The 15,365-nt window shown below is 38.6% G+C and overlaps 1 protein-coding gene across 1 annotated transcript; it reads left to right on the forward strand.

Annotated features, from left to right (window-relative positions):
- Positions 1–9,717: 9,717 nt before the first annotated feature.
- LOC145134720 (putative inactive receptor kinase RLK902) lies at positions 9,718–12,928 on the forward strand. The gene is made up of 2 exons (XM_079069558.1): positions 9,718–11,361; positions 12,081–12,928. Exons 1-2 carry the CDS (start codon positions 9,993–9,995, stop codon positions 12,704–12,706), a joined length of 1,995 nt encoding a protein of 664 aa, XP_078925684.1. The 5' UTR covers positions 9,718–9,992; the 3' UTR covers positions 12,707–12,928.
- Positions 12,929–15,365: the final 2,437 nt, after the last annotated feature.

Genomic DNA, 15,365 nt, shown 5'->3' on the forward strand with positions numbered 1-15,365 from the left:
CCAAATCTTAGTGAGTTTCCCCCAAATACCGATACATAACAAATAACACAAATATAATAACAACATGCAATGTGAAACATCCCAAAAAATACAGTCCAAAAATTTCATTTTTAATTCATTAATAAAAACCATAAATATCTTTCATCATATAAAAGTCATAAATCGTGTATCTAAAAAATATCATAACATCTTTGAATATATCAAAATCATATATCACACATCATAGTGAATCCTCCTAGGCTAAAAGTTGTGGTGTGTGTCATGTAGTCATCTCGAGCTCTTCCCCTTACTAGCGGAAGTACCTGAAACCAAAACTGAAAAATGTAAGCACGAAGCTTAGTGAGTCTCCCCGACTACCTCATACCATACACATAATCACATACATTAGGCCTCGCCCTGATACATCGGGCACTGCCCGACATCGGTCCCCGCCTGGCATCTGACCGCATCTAGCATCGGGCCCCGCCCGACATCGAGAAAAGCTCGGCATACATATGAGCATAACTACTAATACACATAACATAAGCATAACCACTTAACTATAAACCTATAAACATTCCTCGGGTCCCACCCGACATCGGACCGAAATCCAAAAGCATACCGACATTCCTTGGGAACTGCCCCGACATTGGATCGTAGTCTGGAAACATACAAATACATACACATACAAGAATCACAAAGACATCAAGCATACTAACATTCTTTGAGTACCGTCCCGGCATCGGATCGCAATCCGGAAAACATATAAACCTACATTGGGCCCCGCCGAGCATCGGACCTTAATCCGGAACATACTAACATGCATAAACGGGTCGGCCTTGGTGCCTTAGACCCGTTCCTTCTGGAGGAAAACTCACCTCTCAAGCTGGCTGCTGAAATCTCGTGTGAGGAATCTCTGATGGCTACTCCAACGACTCCCCAACTATCATTATCACAATAATCACTTAGTCAAAAAGGCAAAATCTGATAATCTTTCTAAGGGTAAAATGACCATTTAAACCCTGGCCAAAGTCAACATTCTGACTTACTCAACTCGACGAGTTGACCTATCAACTCGCCGAGTTCTATAACTCAAAAATCCTGGAATCACGATCCAACTCGCCGAGTCATCCCCCTGACTTGTCGAGTTCTATCTGGTACAAAATCGGGACAACACGATTCAACTCGTCGAGTTCCTCTATGGACTCGACGAGTTCTTCAGTCTGTTTGGGCCATCTTAAGGGATTAATCCCGTACTCTTCAGATCCAAACTCCATACTTCATCTACATACTGGAAATACCCTTTTAAGAGTAAAGCTTCCAACTTTACCCACTACTAGTCATTCTCAATGAGTTTAACTCAAACCCTATCTCTTTAAGTCATAGTTATTCCAAAAGCCATAATACTCCAAACCAAAGCAAACTGGCATAGATCTAGGCCTTAGACACCATTTGGACACGTAAAGCTCCTAACTTTCCCTCCATGCATGGCCTTTTGGGGCTAAAAAGGCCAAAGTAACACCTTAAAGCTTGTACGGGGCTTCCATTGTCATAAAGTTTGCACCTTTATGCCATGAAACCCCTTCTAGACCCCAGATCTGGATGGTAGAACACTTGGGACGTCCATTTCCCAAGGACCAAATTTCTTGAACCAAAAACCCCATAAAGTGACAAAGAAGAGATCTAACAAACTACTAAGCAAGGTTGAGACTTGATTACCAGAAAATGAAGAGGATGAGAAGTTGTTTATGGATTTACTAGCTTCCCTCTGGATCTCCAAGCTTATTCTCTTCTTCACAAGCTTCAAATGCACAAAGTTCACTAAAAAATGGTTCACAAGTTCAGACAAAGGTCTAGGGTTTCGTGGATTAGGGTTTGGGACTTGGAGGCTGGAAATGAGGCCAACAAGTGGGGATTAATATGCTTAAATAGGGTGCAAAAACCCCAAAATTAGGGTTTCATTATGGCAGACCTACTCGCCGAGTCGAGGCACTCAACTCGTTGAGTAGGTGGCTTAAAATCCCGCGTCCAATCTCGTTTCTACTCGACGAGTATGGGGCTCTCAACTCGTCGAGTAGCCCTTCCAAAGTGAATAAATTATAATTAAATGCATACCAGGAAACATGCATTACACAATGGGTCCACACCTATTACACTGGATTACCCCTGAGCCCACAACATAAGTCTGGCTTGCCCTATGGGCCCACAGCTTATGTCTGGCTTGCTCCCCGGCCCTCAGTACGAGTCTGGCATGCCCTACCCGACCCTCAGCTCGTATCTGGAATGCTCATGATGTTGGATTAATGTCTAAGTCCATAACTATATTTGGTATGTACTTGACCCGACCCGGCATGGTCCATTTGGGTTGCACTTCACCGGCACAATTTATATGGATAGTCTTTTGAGAATAGTATATTTATGATTTATATTAATATATTATAAGTTCTAATATATTAATATAGAATCATATTATTTAATTAGTATTGATCAAGAATTAATTTAGAATTAATTAAGTGATCAAAAAGAACTAATTAAATATGGACTCTTATATATATGGAATGGGCCAAGTTCATTTAGGTTGGGCTAAGCTTTCATTGATGGTCCATGGAGCTTTTAACCCATGGATCCTATGTAAATGAAAGGTCATGGGTATTAGGGTTTACATAGATGTAACCCTAATCCTCCATAATATATAAAGGGGTCCTTGGCTCACAAAATTGGCACAAGTGTGTGAAAATAAGAGTGGGCCGATTTTAGTGTGCATACATATTCTCTCAAGTTCTTCCAAGGTGTTTTGGTGCTTTGTGATTCCATTTGAGGCTTCCACACTATTGGGGCTAAGCTCTTAAAGCTTGAAGACATCAAGCTACATCAAAAGGTATGTCATCTAACTAGAACTTTGTAGTATAGGTGATTCATAATATGCTAGTTAGGATGAAACCTTGGAATAGTTAATATTTGCATGTATAATAGAGAAAACATAGATCCAAGGTTTATAGGGTTGCATGTACACCATAGGAGTGTTAGAATGCTCAAAACCCAACAGTGGTATCAGAGCCATGGGTTGTTTTCTGTTATATTGATGCAAAAGTTTTATTTTCAAGTTGAAAAAAAAGGAAAAAAAAAACATGACGTTTGTCAAATTTTAAGATAATTACTTGTTTTGTGAAAAACGAATTATTTGTAAAATTTGAATCATTTGTTATATGAGTTGAATTAGGTCAAATTTAGTAAAAGATAAAATGATATGATTATTTTATTAGTTTTAAAAGTTTGATCTAAATGTTTTAAGGAGTTACATATTTTGTCATAAAATTTTGGAGCTCAAAAGTTTTTTTTAAAGTTGTGATCTTAAGGGTTTTTGAAACTTCCATAAGTTATGGATATGAAAGTTTTTTTAAAAAAAAAAATTTGATTCAAAGTTTTTATGAAGTTACAAAATTTGGTGTTAATGTTTTAAAGAATTCCATAACTTGTTCTTAAGTTATGGAACATGGAAAGTTTCATCATAAAACACCATTAATTCCATAAGTTATGGAATACAAATGTTTTCAAGAATTACAAAACTTGCCCTCAAGTTTTGGAATTTGAGAAAAGTTTTTTATGAAAAAAAGAATTGAATTCTAAAACTCTTAGGTTCATAACTTAAACAATTAATTAAATGGTTTTAATTTTGAGTTTAATAATTGGAATTATGATGTTTTGTTGAATAGTTCAAATTAACTCTTATGGACTTTATTAATAGTTAATTAAAGCGTTTAATTAAAAGAGTATTATTAATCCATAAATATATGGTTTGAGTTTAATTAAATTAAAAGTCTAGTTTAATTAATAGATTAAACCACCAAGTATTTTAAATGTCTAAAATACACCTTTATACTATTATAATATTAAAAGTTTAATATATTATATGTATAAGAGCAAGTCGTCTTACCATTAGTAGGCCTCATTCACGAAGCCGGTCTATAAGGGGGGTATAAGGTTACTGCCTATAAAATGGCAGTTTAATGGGTGTCCACTCTCACTCACCGCTTCCTTGACCGGTGGAGGGTCGTTAGCCGAACAGGTAGGACAAGGACTATAATTCTCCCTTCATTATAAGTATAATGATAAATACTAAGTAACTAAACACTTATAAATTCCCAATCTTAGTTACTTAGGAAAATGTGAATAAGGTGCTAATCCATGAAATTACACTTTGCACTTTGTTTAAGCTGTTAGTGGAGCGTGTGTGGTTAACCGGCACACTAACCTGGACTTAACAAGGTAGGCAAAGGGTAACTTAATGTTTATCATAGTATCGTTGGAGCGTGTGTGGTTAACCGGCACATCGATCGAGGGGTAAATATTAAGGGTACCAAGTATATTTGCATGGTTACTTCACACCTTGTTTTGTGATCCTCGGCATCCCAGTCACAAAACCTGAAGGGCACACTCGAGATTGAAACATGTCATTGAAAAGTTCAATGAATCTCAAAAGAATCTAGGAGTTTCAAAACCAATTAAAACCTAATAATACATTTCGTTTATCTTGGTGGAAATTGGTGAATCGTCATTCACCTACCTTCAAATATTTTATAGCTTGGATTACGACATCCCTCTTCCAAGTTATAAAATAGTTTGTTGGGTCCTAGCCTTAATATATCATATTGGGTGTTATATTAAGGACTTAAATCAACTTTACGTGAATTTCTCCCATTGTTGATGTCTGGTTTAGACAACAATGATCTTCCCAAACCAAGCTTTCCTAATGAATATGACTTCCCGAGTTTGGCTCATGGAAGTCATACTTCTCTTCCTCCACCTCCTCCAATTATTCTCCCTAACCCACAAGTTCAAGGTCACTCAAGCCCTAATGGCAAGCAAGGTCTATGTGTGATCACATCTTAGAGATGAAGTCACATATTGACAAGCCGGGAGAGTTGAGTGTCAAAGTCTTGAGAAAGTTGGATGTTCAATCACTTTCTAAGTCACATAGTGAGTTCCTTTGGGACTACTATGAAACAGACTATGACATGAACCTTAATGATCATATCTATTTGCTTGGTGCTGCTGAATCAGCAATGATTTGGAACGATAGTAAAGCAAATTTGATTAGAAGATCAACTTCCCAAAAACTTTATGGACAGTGACAATGGTGACACTGGAAATCCAGAAAAAGCATTCTCTTCCCAATGGAAAGGGATTGGCCATAGTCAACCCGGTTGACCAAATGGTAAAGAGAAAGGCTAAGTCTGAGATAGTCCCATTACCAAAGGGTCCATATGTTTATTTTGCCAAAGGAAGGGGCGTTGATTGCAAAGCTGCCAAATTTACCTAAGGATGTTAAAGTCAATAAGTTTGACTCTACATCAGGTAGAGCCCATTATCTAACTCTGTTAAGTTCTATTCTGAGATCCTCATTACATGATGTGACTGGGTCACATGTTGATGTTTTAAGAATCAAAGAATAGAGAGAAATCTTAAAGGAAGTATATGCTGATTCTGATCGCGAAGGTGGATTTCGATCGCATCAGAATTTTGAGCAGTTGCTTAAGAAGTTATGATATATTGCTAAGGAATAGATAACAACAATTTTCCATGTGGATTGTAAGGATAAGTTTTTCCGCAAAGTTTTAAAATAAAAGAAAATTGTTTAATTTTATTTATTTGAAGTATCCTTACAATGACATTTGTGGAAAATTGTTGCTTATATGATTCCACTGACAGCAATATTGGAAAATGGATTTGATTCTTTCATTTGTGGTAGTGTCTAAATTTACCAAATCAGGAAAGTTCCTCATCACCCAAGTTTCAATTGGACCGAAACTTGGAATCATGCAAGTTGAATAATATGATGAATGAGAACTTTCTAGCATTGGAAAATCAAGACTAATTACTTGTTCACATGGATGCGTGAGTCAAGTGAAGGACTAAAGGGATCGAGTACACATTCTTGTGAACTTTCAAAGAGAACCCTACAAAATGTATATATCTCGACTTTTAAGATCCAAAATCTCTAACTCCAAACACACTATAAAAGTCGATGGTTTTTCAGACATGCATGTCCAATGCATGTCTTAAACTCTTATTAGGTCAAAATAGGGCAAAAGGCCAAGATTCCATGCATGACCCTCAAAGCTCAAATCTGGACTAGATCCAAAGAGCCAAATGCTCCAAATGGCCTGGGGACTCATAAAGTTGCAGGCTTTATAAAGTTCAACCACCCAAGGCAACAAGAAAAAGAGAAAAAGGGGAAAAATCCATAGATCTAAACATAAACTCATCAAGATGAAGACTTTATACCTCCTTGAGATGCTAGAGGAATGTAAACTCCTGGATCTTCTTTGCCTTGGACTCCCAATGAGGTCTTCCACCACCTTTTCCTTCACAAACACTAAAAACTCACACTTTTAAGGCTAAAGCTCACAAAATGGCTCTAGGGTTTGCAAGGGACGATTTGGAGAGATGGAGGCTGATGGGAGGGGCTAGAAGGGGGCTAAGGATCTTTAAAAAGGGCTCAACCCTTAAACTTTAGGATTTCTCCCCAACAGCCACCACCACGTCGTGGCGCAATCACCACGTCGTGGTGGTTCGTTAAACCCCACGGCTCAAACTCATCGTCGCGTCGTGGTGAGGCTTCACCACGTCGTGGCTTCCAGAGAAGATTACCATACATACTCTAAAATAATACCATACTTGGAACCAGGTGTTACAAATTGTGCTCATCAGCAGTCCGTACAACTGTTGATTGTGCATACATGCAAATTTCGAAAATAAATAAAAAAATTGTCAAATGTTTTTTTTAGCATAGATATGACTTAGACGCACAATTTGAAGAAGATTGATATTTTTGGTGTTAAAAAATGATGAGTTCGCAAGTTCTCACAAATCTTTTGGTTCGCAAAATAACTCAGCCATATATATATATATATATATATATATATATATATATATATATATATGAAATAATATATTATATGTAACTATTTAAATATTTATATCTAGTGATACTATTTATTAAAATATTATGAATTTAAATATCAAGGTTTTTAGAAAAATGAGATGGATTTTAGGTCGTCCGTTATACCCATCACATACCACATATGTGGTGGGTGCCACATCAACACCACATTCCCCTACCACTAACACACCACTCCACATCATTATTTTTATTTTTTTTAATTCAAAAATACAATAAAATTACATTTTTTATAATTAAAAAACATTCATTTTTTTAAACTAGTTTTTCATTAATTATAAAAATAAAATTACAACTTCAAACTACATTACTTAGTTAATCTAGAAAAAAACATTACATTAATTAAAAAAAACAAACAAACATACATATAAAAAAAACTAATCGTCGTTCATGTTACGTTGGTATAAATGTTTCGCGACATCTTCTCGAAGATTGAAACACGTTTTACAGTTATGAATTTCAACAACTCGCTCTAAAAACGCATTCGTTCCGGGTACGAACTCCTCAATTGGAATGACAACGTCGTTCGGATCATACGTGCAAATCGCTCGACCTTCATCTTCAATAATCATATTATGCATTATAATACATGCTATGATCATTCGTTTAATTCTTTCTTTATCCCAGAGTCGTGTAACATATTTCACTACATGCCATGTCTGCTTAAGGACTCCAAATGCCCTCTCGATATCCTTTCTCGCCGATTCCTGTTTTTTTGTAAACAACTTTGCATTTTCACTTCGAGGAACCGAGTATGCCTTCATCAATGTAGAATAATCCGGGTATATCCCATCACCAAGGTAGTAACCGTATTTGTACGTGTGCCCGTTCACCGTGAACGTCATATCAGATGCTTTGCCGGTCCAAATATCGTTGAAAAGTGGAGATTGGCCAAGAACATTAATGTCGTTGTTAGACCCCGCTACTCCAAAAAAGGCATGCCATATCCACAAATCTTGAGATGCAACAACTTCTAGGATGATAGTTGGTTCACCTATATCTCTTCGAGTGAACTGACCACGCCATGCATTTGTACATTTTTCCCAAGCCACATGCGTACAATCTAGACTGCCAAGCATACCCGGAAATCCATGCCTCTCTTCATGAGCCGCATATAATCTCTCAATATCACGTTGAGTATGTTTGCACAAATATTGTTCGTGAAAAACCTCATAGACACATGCAGAAAACCAATCTACACATTCAACTGCGGTCCTCTCGGATACTTTCAAGTATTCGTCAGATGCATCAAATGCTATACCGTATCCCAAATACTTAAGAGCAACAACACATTTTTGTATACTACTAAAACTCATTCTTCCTCTAGCGTCGGTTTTTTTTTTTGAAAAAATCATAACGAGATTCTAAAGCATTACTAATACGTAAAAATATAGCCTTATTTAGACGGAAACGACGTTCGAACGAGTCGTCATTATAAAGACAATTATCGGCAAAGTAATTACGTACCAATAAGTCGTGTGCGGCTTGACGATCACGATTGACGACCGCCCTTGTACGAGCAGCATTCGAACTTTCTTCGTCGTGAATGTGTTGCACAACGTTGAAGAATGTCTCGACAAATTCTACGTCGTCATCCGAGTCAAAAGTTTTTAAAAATTCCATATGTTTTGTGGAATCCATGTGCATGTGTTTTGTGGTTTTAGAGAATGAAGGTTAGAATGAAGGTGTGTTTTGGTGAAAATAGAAGGTTTATTTATTTGTATATTGAATTGAGTTTGAAAAAAAAGGCCAAATGACCGTTCAACGGTCAACAAATCAATTAACCAAACGTCGAATCCGTTTACACTCGTCGTCGGGAACACGAAGAACAACGACCACGCCCGACCACGGAATGTCGGGGTGGTGTGCAGGAAATTTTCTCGTGGCCACCTGGACCACGACCCGTTTCATGGTATGTATACCACACAGTCTTATTGAACATTTTAGATAGATGATGACAACTTAGTTTGTTTATTATATAAATTATAAAAAATGTTAAACATTTTCGATATGAATTAATTAAAGGGGTTTTCTATAACTACCCCCTCATTTTTCTAATTATATCACTGATTTGATTTTTTATTTTTTATTTTTTGTTTTTTTTTCTATTTTGTCTTTTTGTTGTTTTTAATTTATTTTTAATTTATATTATTATTATTATTATAATGTTAATATTATTATTATTATTATTATTATAAATTTCGAACAAAATTTTATAATTCAGACGGCATTATAAATTCGGAGGACGTTATAAAATTCGAACGGATATATAAAATCGGTTTTTTATTATTTATTATTTTATATTTTAATATTATTATTATTATTATAAATTTCGAACAGCATTTTATAAGTCGGACGACTATATAAAATCGGTTTTTAATTCTTTTTAATTATATATATATATATATATATATATAAAGTTTAATTATGTCAAATCAAGTGTTAAAAAAGGAAACAAAAAAAAACAAAACAATAATGTTAAATCAAATTTAAAATAGTTAATTAGATTGAGTTTAGCGCGATAAATTTGGTTAAATGATACTTATAGCACAACCCTTAATTAAATTCAAAGTTAGTATAACGATAAAAAAAACAAATTAAGTCGTCATATGAGATGAGATGCTGAGAATTGAAAGATTTTCGAAATTGAGATTATACAACATGGATAAAAAAAAGGCTAAAAAAACATCCCTATCCATTAATTTTAAGTGAGTTGTGCAGGACAGGAGGGACAATCTTGTAATTCACTCAAAAGAATGAGATGAGCCTCCTCGAGATGAGACTATATTTGACTGAGTGAGGAGTATTATACATACAGCGTAGGGTTTACAGCCTGTCTCTCTCACTCTCTCTCCCCCCTTGTTCAACTGCTGCAGCTGCTGCTTTCCGGTGAGCAAACGATGATGATGAAAGCAGAGTAAAAGTCTTCTTCCACCCAAGCCGCATGACGTCCAACAACACCTGTTTTTGAAGATTCACATATCCCATTCCAATTCACATCTACCATTATTACAATTTTGGGTTTGCATTTTCAAATTATTCGTGTGAAAATATGGGGATTCACTCCGCAACCGCAATAATGTTGCTCCTTCTCTTCCACATTTTGGTCTTTCTGCCCGCCGGAATTATGACAGATCTGGCTTCCGACCGAGCTGCTCTCCTTTCTCTCCGCTCCGCCGTCGGCGGCCGTACCCTCTTCTGGACAACCACCCAACAAACCCCATGTAATTGGCCCGGCGTACAATGTGATAACACCACTAACCGCGTCACCGCCCTCCACCTCCCTGGTGTCTCACTCTCCGGCCGAATCCCGCTCGGCATTTTCGGAAACTTAACTAAACTTAAAACCCTCAGTCTCCGCTTTAATGCGCTCTCCGGCCCCCTCCCCTCCGATCTCTCTTCCTGTCTCGATTTACGCAACCTCTATCTCCAGGGTAATCACTTTTCCGGCCTCTTCCCGGAGAACCTTTTTAGTAGTTTACGCGACCTTGTCAGGTTAAACCTTGCTGGAAACAATTTCTCCGGTGAGATTTCAAGTGGTTTCAACAATTTCACGCGGTTGAGAACGCTATATCTCGAGAACAACCAGTTTTCCGGTTCTTTACCGGACCTCAATATCCCCAATTTGGAACAGTTTAATGTCTCATTCAACAACCTCAATGGCTCTGTTCCTAAAACTCTCCAATCAAAACCCAAGGAATCGTTTATCGGAAATTCCTTCTGTGGTTCTCCCCTCGACGAAATTTGCCCTACCAAGGAAAATGTTCCTCCGGCGGTTTCTGTAGATCTGGACAGAAACAGGAAGAAGAAGAACGGCTTGTCCGGAGGCGCGATTGCCGGTATAGTAATTGGATCTGTACTGGGACTCGTCGTTCTCCTCCTCCTACTGTTTATCCTTTGTCGAAAGAGAACCACTAAGAAAACAAGCTCAATCGACATTGGTGCTTCCAAGTTAACAGATGCAGAGGTTTTAGGGGAGAAACCATTGACAGGTTCCGGAACCGGTAGCAATGGATTCTCCGTTGCTGCAGCAGCTGCGGCGGCAATGACTACATCTTCTACGGCGGGTGTAAACACCGGTGGAGGCGCAGATGGCAGTGGTAATAAGAAGCTGGTGTTCTTCAGGAACTCCTCTACCATATTCGATTTGGAGGATTTGCTACGAGCTTCTGCGGAGGTGCTTGGTAAAGGGACGTTTGGGACGGCGTACAAGGCGGTGTTGGAGGCAGGAATGATGGTAGCAGTGAAGAGACTGAAGGATGTTACAGTATCAGAGCCAGAATTCAGGGAAAAGATTGAATTCGTTGGTGCAATGAATCATGAGAATTTGGTTCCACTCAGAGCTTACTATTACAGCAAAGAAGAAAAGCTTCTCGTCTATGATTACATGCCGATGGGAAGCCTTTCTGCACTTCTCCATGGTTTGCTTTTTTCTCCTTCATCCTTTATCCTTGGGTTCATACCATTTGTAACCAACCATTAATACTCTGAAGATGACAAAATTGATGTCCAAAACTAAAAGTAACCAGAGTCGGGACTTGTTAACTTGTGTCAATATTGGTGACCATAATGCTTTTTTTCTTACATCCTTTTCATCAATTTTGAAAGTATAATGGTATGGTAGCGTGATTAGACTCTATAATACAATGGTTAGAGATGCTATTAACTCATATTTCTGATCATTGCTAGCTTGTTCATAGGATTGAGTTAGATTTTCATTTCGACAATTTAAGTTGCATTCTCTTCCATGGAAAAAGTCAAATCTATTTGTGAAAATCACATAAGAGCCATGGAAATTTACTAATAACTGAACTTGTCAAAACTCCGATCACAAACTCTATACTTTGCAAGAACTGGTGATTTTGGACAAAATATGTTTGTTTTTTTTTTTTTTTTTTTCACATGTGTAAAATCTGTCGAAAATCATTTATATCTGTTGCAAACTACAATGTCCTTTTTGTATTTTCATAGGCTGTAGGCAGGCACAAAGGTCAAATTTGCAAGGAAAAGCCAAACACAAAGTACCAAAAGTCGTCCATGAGATGTTTTAGTTGTTATCTAGTAGTTTGTAGTTGGAAAAAGTTGTAATTAATTTGATTAGCATTTAAAAAAGTGTGAGATGTTTTGTTTGTGGTTTCAGGAAACAAAGGAGGTGGAAGGACACCATTGAACTGGGAAATCCGGTCAGGCATTGCTCTGGGGGCTGCCCGGGGCATCGAGTATTTACACAGTCACGGGCAGGACATCTCCCATGGGAACATCAAATCATCAAACGTGATCCTGACCAAATCATTGGAGGCCCGGATATCGGATTTTGGTCTAGCCAATCTAGTGGGGGGCCTGCCTTCAACCCCTAACCGTGTGGCTGGCTATCGTGCACCGGAGGTGACGGACCCACGCAGAGTCTCCCAAAAAGCGGATGTCTACAGTTTCGGGGTGCTGCTGTTGGAGCTTCTAACCGGAAAGGCTCCGACCCATGCACTTTTAAACGAAGAAGGAGTTGACCTCCCGAGATGGGTCCAGTCCACGGTCAAAGAAGAGTGGACCTCCGAGGTGTTTGACCTTGAGCTGCTCAGGTACCAGAACGTGGAGGAGGACATGGTGCAGCTGTTGCAGGTGGCCATCGATTGTGCCGCCCAGTACCCGGACAACCGCCCAACCATGGCGGAGGTCACCTCCCGGATCCAGGAGGTGCGGCGGGCAAGCCTCATCAGAGGAGGGGAGGTTCAGGGTGTGGATCCGGATCGGGTCCATGAGTCTGATTGAGTTGAGTTTAGTTGAAAGACAGGGAGTGTGGTTGAATTAATGAGTTGGTTGGGGATTTGGGATGAGTGGTGGTGTTGTAATTATGATTGCTTTAGCTTTTTGCTTTTTTTCTTTTATTTTCTTTGAGAAGGAACTTTCATGTGTTTGAAGATAATGATGTTTTACCTGCCTTTTCAGTTTTCGCCAATGCAATTACAGCACCACTTTCTTTTCCTTATTAAATTTTATGCACCGCAATAGTCGCTGGCTCAATAATACTATTATATATATATATATTTTTTTTAGTACCAAGATTGATTTGGTATAAACTATCGATGGTACTATAAATCACGTTGTCATCTCTTGGGTTTCAAATTGAATGTCATTTTTGTGTATGCATGTTAAGTATTTGAAACAATACATGTAATTTACTTGGGATACAACACAAATACACCAATATTTATATTGATAAAAAGATGTAAGGGATTATTGAGGTGGTGTAGCAGATGAATCATAATATCTACAAGCGTTTACTTATTGTGTGTTGTTTGCTTGGCCTTTCAGGTGAGCACAGGACCAAGTATTGTCTTTCAAACGGGAACTGCCGGTTTAGTAACCACAACCAATGTCATTTAGTTTTAGTTCCAGTTCCTGAAATATGGAACTTATGAGACCGTTGGTTCTAGTTTTCAGGTTTTTTTAACGATGGAATATTACATTTAGACGATAGTTTAATTTGAGTTTTGTAATTAACTAAACCGATTTGAACTCAACACTCATATTATGTTTGTGAAACAATTTAATAAACAATGACAGCTTTCCTTAGTTTATTTATACCAAATAGTAAAACATAATGGGAGGACCAGATCATTCAACATGTAATATCATGGGGGATCCCACCTAGAGATGGCAAAAAAACTCGTACCCTATGGGTACCCGAAACCCGAACCCGAATTGACCGGTTAAATCCCCAAATTGATCGGGGATGGATACGGGTACGGGTATTACCCGAATGCAAAAAACGGGGATGGGGATGGGGACGGGGATGGTTCTACCTATCGGGTACCCACACCCGTACCCGAAACCGTACCCGATGGGTACCCGATATATATATATATATATATATATATATATATATATATATATATATATATATATATATATATATATATATATATATCTTACTATATTATTATACAAACCTTACTATTTCTTAAAATAGATTTAAGACGTCCAAAAGATTAAACAATAAGTACAAGTATTTAATACACAAACCTTATCTTTGAATTCTTATCTTTCTATAATTGGTCGACAAAATAAAAAAATCAACAAAAATGCGGGATTTAATGTAACGCCCCAATTCTCAGGTATGGTTTAAATAAGATTTATTGGGTGAAGCTCTACTCGACGAGTTGGTTGACCTACTCGTCGAGTAGCAGCGGGGTGGGACCGCGTGTTAAGTGACCTACTCGACGAGTCCATATTGGGACTCGGCGAGTAGGAGTTGGCAGATGAAACCCTAAATCCCGGGGTTTTGCACCCTATTTAAAGGAGCTTCAGCCTCCTTTGGCCTCTTTGCAGCCTCCGAGAGCTCCTTAAAAACCCTAATTCGTGTGGTATTCCCTTTTGGTGTGTCCTAAGCTTGGAAAGAAGGTTGGCTAGAAGAGAAAAGCTAGAAGTGCAAAGGAATTGAAGCAAGGAAGGTGTGGGAAGCAGAAATTACCTTAGCTAGCATCCCTTGGAGGTATCAAGTTGCCATCCTTACTTCCCTTTTTTTCTTTTGTTGAGTTTTGGGGGTTTTCATGGATTTTGAGGTTGATAAGGTGGGCTATGGGCTAGATCTGAAGTTGTAACTTCAGATCTGGACCCTCCTTAAGTTTTAGAATCATAAAGTTGCTGTATTGGTCATGATTGAGGTCCCTCTTGGACATGAAGCCCCATTAAGAACTTAGATTTGGCATTTAGAACCTTTGTAGCTATGCATGCACGTAAAGTTTGCAACTTTACGTGAAAAGCATGCCCTAGAAGCTTGGATATGTGATTTGGAGCCGCTGCATGGCTCAAAACAAGTCTGTATGGAAGAAGGACTGAATGGACTTGGCGAGTCGCAAGGTTGACTCGGCGAGTCACATGAAGATGGCCGTGGACTTGACGAGTCGGATGAACAACTCGGCGAGTCCGATGAAGATCACCATAAGACTCGACGAGTTGAAGAACAGCTCGGCGAGTCGGATGAGTTTTCCCTAGGATATGTATGCGTGTGTGCCCGTCGAGTGGCAAAGAGGGAACTCGACGGGTGGCCTTAGAGTTTGAACGGGAATCGAAGGAACTCGACGAGTCACCCCGATGACTCGGCGAGTGGAATGTGCTTCGAGGAACTCGACGAGTAGCCAAGGGTACTCGGCGAGTTGGGGGCCAACATGGACTGTTGACCTTGACTAAGGACTTTGACTTTGACCAAGGGTTGACTGGTGGGTTATGGAGTACCTTATAGATTTAAGGACTTATGAGTATATTGTACTATGGTCATAGGTGGTGGAGCCTGTGTCAAGTGATCCGAGAATTGGAGTTTACCTTTCGATTCGGCATCTGCGAGGTGAGTTATCCTCACTATATCGATAGGGTCTACGACACCAAGGCCGGCCCTTTAGTTGTTATTGTTATGGTATGCTACATATGG

The sequence above is a fragment of the Lactuca virosa genome, chromosome 8 (assembly GCF_052849685.1).
Source record: "Lactuca virosa cultivar CGN04683 chromosome 8, Lactuca_virosa_CGN04683_v6, whole genome shotgun sequence".
Classification (NCBI taxonomy): domain Eukaryota; kingdom Viridiplantae; phylum Streptophyta; class Magnoliopsida; order Asterales; family Asteraceae; genus Lactuca; species Lactuca virosa.